At 38.8% G+C, this 5,831-nt stretch overlaps 1 protein-coding gene across 1 annotated transcript; it reads right to left on the bottom strand.

The window, feature by feature from the left end:
* Window positions 1–456: 456 nt before the first annotated feature.
* On the bottom strand, window positions 457–3,064 carry LOC140878926 (uncharacterized). The gene is made up of 5 exons (XM_073282550.1): window positions 2,983–3,064; window positions 1,663–2,862; window positions 1,371–1,528; window positions 715–828; window positions 457–558 (listed from the first exon to the last, which is right to left on the bottom strand). Exons 1-5 carry the CDS (start codon window positions 3,062–3,064, stop codon window positions 457–459), a joined length of 1,656 nt encoding a protein of 551 aa, XP_073138651.1.
* Between the last annotated feature and the right edge of the window lie 2,767 nt (window positions 3,065–5,831).

A 5,831-nucleotide genomic window follows, 5' to 3' on the forward strand; every position in this document is an offset into this window, starting at 1 on the left:
CCAAGAAAGTATATACCACATCAAAGAAATCATCAAAATTCAAGAACTATCATGTTCTACAAACACCTATTGTCGTGCAATGGTCCAACAGACCTCCACAATATCTAATACATCGCTACACTTTACTGGTTCAACATGAGTGCTTGGAATATTCAACAAACAACCTACGGTTTCTCAAATCCAATCAAGAGTTAAAATTTTTCAAAAATTTCATTTTTTTCAACTATCTCATCATAGGCTAAAAATCATCATCCTACTTATGCATACGACACAAACGAATAACGACACAACAAATCGCCAAACTCAATACAATAACAAAACAAAACAAATACAACAATATGAATACATCCCCCCACACTTAAATAAAGCATTTCCCTCAATACGTCAAAACACAAAACACAAACAAACAACTCAACACAATGCAATGCAAAAAATGTAAAACGAAACTTCCCTGGTTTAAGTGTTGGCACTGTCCTCTTCAACGTCTGACAGCATCACGGAAGAATCATATTGGAACGTTGTCTGCGGAGGTGGCGGCATTCGGGAAACTAAAAAAAACTAAAATAAAAAGCCAAAAACAAAATGAAAGAGAAAAACTAATGAAAAAAAAAGACACTGGGTGCCTCCCAGTCAGCGCTAAATTTGCAGTCAGTCTATAGCTCGACTGCATACTTCTTTTCTTCATGGTGGTTCAAATCTAGTTTTCTTAACCACCTTCACCCACTTGCGCAATTTTTTAGTAATGTTTGTTCTTTGCTTCCTCTGCTTTGATTTCTGGGAGATTACTTTTGATCGATCCGGAGGCAGTTTCGGTTCAGCTTTAGATGCCTGCAAATCAGAAGGAAAATTTTTAGCATTAGAATTCTCAGCAGGTCGTACAACAATCTCCTTAACTTTATCCTCAATGACAAACTTCTTGTGTTCTTGCGACAAGTGATTCATGACATCAAGATTATTAACACTTTCACAATCAGGAATTTGCAGGGTATCAAAAATATGAAACTTAACAATCTCCCTATCAAACTCCATAGTGAGAGTACCATTATTCATATCTATAATAGACTTTGACGTTTTCAAAAATGGTCTTCCTAGCAAAATTGGACTATTAAAAACATTATTTTTCATATCAAGCAAATAGAAATCAGCAGGAAAAACCAAATTACCAACTTGCACAAGAACATCTTCTAAGAGACCCCTAGGATAAATAGTAGATTTATCAGCCATTTGAACAACAATTTCAGTTTCAGTCAAAGGCCCAAGATTTAAGGAAGCATAAACAGAGTATGGGATGACATTAATAGATGCTCCTAAATCTAGCATGGCCGTATCAAGCTGACTATCTCCTATTTTACATGGAATCGAGGACATACCTGGGTCCTTGCATTTTGTAGGTACTTTTTTCTTTGAATGACGGCAGAGACCTGTTCTCCCAATACAACTCTCTTACAACCCTTCAACTTTTGTTTTATCTTCACAGTACACAACTCTTTTAAAAATTTAGCATAGTGAGGTACTTGTTTGATAGCATCTAACAAAGGAATATTTACCTCAAATCTACGAAACACTTAATACAACCCCTTAATTCCATCATCTTTCCTAGACTCTTTCAATGCTAAGGGAAAAGGGGCTACAGGTTTATACTCGAAAAAGGAGGGAACTTACCTCTAGGTGCTTCCTGAATTGTGTCGTCCTCCTCTACCTTGGATTCCTGCTCTTCTTTGTTCTGTACTGGTTCTTTCACCACTTCTTCATTAACCTTCAACTCTTTTCCACCCCTCAAGGTAATCGCACTCACATTCTCCCTCGGGTTCACCACAGTCTGTGATGGTAAGCTGTTCGAATTCAGTGCCTCCAACATGTTCACTGCGGTTGCCAACTGCCCCATTTGAGTGTTCAACTGTTGGATACTTGCTCGAGTTTCCTGTTGAAAAGCGGCAGTATTAGTAGAAAGATCCTTAACAATATTTTCTAGAAACTCACCAGGCGTGGGGACTTGAGGATGCTGTTGCTGTTGAGGATACGGTGGCCTATATGCTTGATTGTGCGGTGGTGCTTGAGTTGCTTGCGGGTTCCCATATCTCAAGTTTGGATGATCCTTCCAACCAGGATTGTATGTGTTGGAGTATGGATCATAATTCCATTGTGGCGGTCCGGGAAATCCTCCTGCTGCATTGACTTGCTCAGCCGATCCCTCTTGAAGTGTGGGACACATGTCAGTCGCATGTCCCCATGCAGTGCAAATTCCACAAACCTTCATATTTTGTCCATTCCCTACAGCCATTTGACGCACAAGAGACGTTAGATCAATCAGTTGCTGTTCAAGGGAAGAAACATTTACCTCATTATTCTTTCTTGGCATAGGATCACTTCTGTTGGTGCCAAATTGCTGAGAATTGGCAGCCATACTCTCGATTAGATTACTTGCTTGTACTGGAGTTTTATCGACGAAAACTCCACCACTGGCCGCATCCACCATGCTCCTGTCATGAGACAACAACCCTTCATTGCAGTATTGAATTATTAAATGTTCACTTATCTGGTGCTGCGGGCAGCTGGCGCATAGTTTCTTGAAATGCTCCCAATACTCATGCAGTGACTCTCCCATCTGCTGCTTGATGCCATAAATTTCCTTTCTGATGTTTGCTGCTCTTGACGCTAGAAAATATTTCTCTAAGAAAATTCTCTTCAGTGCCGTCCAAGTGGTGATGGATCCAGAAGGTAGGTAGTATAGCCAATCCTTTGCAGCGCTCTTCAAAGAGAAAAGAAAGGCTCTGAGTTCGATCTGCTCCTCTGTCACTCCATGTGGTTTCATGCTGGTGCATACGACATGGGATTCCATCAAGTGCTTGTGCGGATCCTCACCTGCAAGACCATGAAAAGCAGGCAGTAGATGTATCAGTCCAGATTTTAATTCAAAATTAGCATTATTTTCTAGAGTAGGAAAAGTAATGCATAAAGGCTGCTGAGTGAGATCAGGAGTGCCAAGTTGTCTCAAACTCAAGTTCGCATTCGCCGCCATATCTTCCTCAAAAATTTCAGTCTTAATTTCGTCCTCTTCTTGCATCCTACGAGCTTATCTCCGTCGCTTAAGCAAGGTTCATTCTATCTCTAGGTCGTATGTAAATTCTTCTTCTTCAGAATATTCACTTGAAAGCCTGAACAAACCAGAGTAGCACTACGAGGAATAATAAAATAAAATAAAATAAACTAAGAACACAATAAATTAACACCGTTCCCCGGCAACGGCGCCAAAATTTGGTAGCTCTTAATCGTGTCACGCCCAAATTACCCGACTCAATCAGATAAACAAATAATGCAGTAGTGTGAGTAGGGATCGTTCCCACGAGAAAAGGTAAATTTAATGTGTTCTAAATAAATAAAAGGGGGTTTTGAAGTTTGAGATTAACTACTGAAAATTTTAAACAATTAAAATTCACTAACATGCAAGATTGAATAATAAAATTGGAGAAATTAATAAGAGACAAGACTTGGTATCGGTCGACTAAACCCTTGATATTCATTCATTCAATCATCGATTCCCTAAAAATAATTAGTCCTATTAAATATTCATCACTGAAAACTAAATTCCTGTTTCACCGTAATTTTAGTTAATTAGAAAACATCATTCTAAATTAACTCTCACCAATGAATTAACCCGATAACAGAAATCTAGATTTAAATCCACGGTAGCATTCACTAGTAAAACTGACGAACCTAGACAACACAAACACCAGCGGTTGTATTTAGCCTAGTTAATAATTGATCCTACGAAATAATAAATTCAACAGCAGAAATTATCACACGTAGTTGCTTTGCAAATTAGTTTATTCAAACAATAACGGATTTGAATTCTAATTTTGCTATCGCTTGCAAAACAAAATCCTAAGATGGCCAATCCTAAAATCTCACATACAAACATGAAATAATATAGATCAAAAATTGATACTTAATAACGATTAAACACTACGAATCAAATCTCATGAATAAAATACATCAAGGTTTCGTCTCCCTCAACCAAGTATTAAAAGGTTTAGCTACAACGATTCATCACCAAATTTATAAAAATTCAAAGAAAAGAAGAAAACTAGAGAAGAAATTGAGGAACAAAACCTAGCCTCCAAGAAAGAGTCTCGAAATCTGATAATAATCCTTAAAAACGGAATTAAGAGTCTAATAAAACCTAGAGTCCAAAATAACAAAATTTCCAAAATTAAAAAATCATTCCCGAACAGGCCCGCGCGCTCGATCGCATGGAGTACGCCCGATCGATCGCGTGAAAATATGCGTTTCTCTGTTTTCAACTTCTCGGCCCGCGCTCGATCCTGCTGAGTACGTGAGATCGATCGCGTGGGAAAAACCAATATTCTGCCTTCGTTTTCTTCATCTTGAAATCTCCTACACATTAAACCCGGGAGTATGTTATGAATATAAATGCATGCAAAAGACAAAACTAAGATAAAACATGAACAAACACAATTAAATGCATGCAAACTACCAAAAAAATAACAACAAAATATGCAAACAAAACACGACTATCAATCTCGACTGCTGAAGATTCATGAAAATAACTACCCGACTCATGACCTTGAGTTGGATGCAGTTGTATTTGCTTTGAAGCTATGGAGACATTATTTTTATGGTGAAAAGTGCCAAATTTTCACCGACCACAAGAGCCTAAATTAATTCTTCACTCAGAAGGAGTTGAATATGAGATAGAGACGATGGCTAGAATTGGTGAATGAATACGACTGTGACATTAGTTACCATCCAGGTAAGGCTAATGTAATAGCAGATGCTTTGAGTCGCAAATCTGCGACATTGAATCAGTTGACGGTTTAACAAGAGTTAATTGTAGATTTTGAGCGGATGAAATTTTTGGTATCCGAACCAATGGAAGTAAGCACTCTATCAGCCTTAATTGTAGTAACTAGTTTGCTTGATAGAATTCGAGCAGGCCAAGATTCTGATGAACAGATGATGGCGTGGAGGAATAGAGACGAGGCTAAGGGTGGTACAATGTATACCGTCAAGGATGGAATTGTTCATCATAGAGATAGAATGTGGGTGCCAGCAGTAGACTCACTGAGAGTTGAAGTGATGACTGAAGCTCATATTGTTCCGTATTCCATTCATCCGGGGAGTAAGAAGATGTATAAGGACCTGCCATCCTTATATTGGTAGCCAAGTATGAAGAAGAACATTGTAAGATTTGTGAGTGAATGTTTGACATATCAGCAGGTGAAGATTGAACACCAGAGGCCAGCAGGACTTCTAAAACCGTTGCTTGTTCCCATATGGAAGTGGGAAGACATCACTATAGATTTCGTGGTAGGATTGCCAGTTACACCACGAAAGATGAACTCGATTTGGGTGATAGTTGACAGGATAACAAAGTCAGCTCATTTCTTCCGTTCAGGAATAATTTCTCAATGAATCAGTATGCAGAGCTATACATTCGATAAATAGTTAGATTGCATGGAGTTCCAGCCAGAATAGTATCTTACAGAGATCCTAAGTTCACCTAGAATTTTTGGGGAAGCTTACACCGAGGTTTGGGAACGAAGTTAGCTTTCAGCACAGCTTTCCACCCTCAGACAGATGGTCAGTCAGAACGAGTGATCCAGATACTCGAAGACATGTTGAGGGCTTGCATGATCGAATTTGGAGGGAATTGGGAGTCAAAATTGCCTTTAGTGGAGTTCACTTATAACAATAGTTATCAAGAAACTATTGGCGTGGCTACGTATGAGGCATTGTATGGGAGAAGATGTAGAACTCCCTTGCATTGGGATGAAGTTGAAGAAAGAGATGTTTTGTGGCCAGAGATAGTG

The sequence above is a fragment of the Henckelia pumila genome, chromosome 2 (genome assembly GCF_033568475.1).
Source record: "Henckelia pumila isolate YLH828 chromosome 2, ASM3356847v2, whole genome shotgun sequence".
Lineage (NCBI taxonomy): Eukaryota > Viridiplantae > Streptophyta > Magnoliopsida > Lamiales > Gesneriaceae > Henckelia > Henckelia pumila.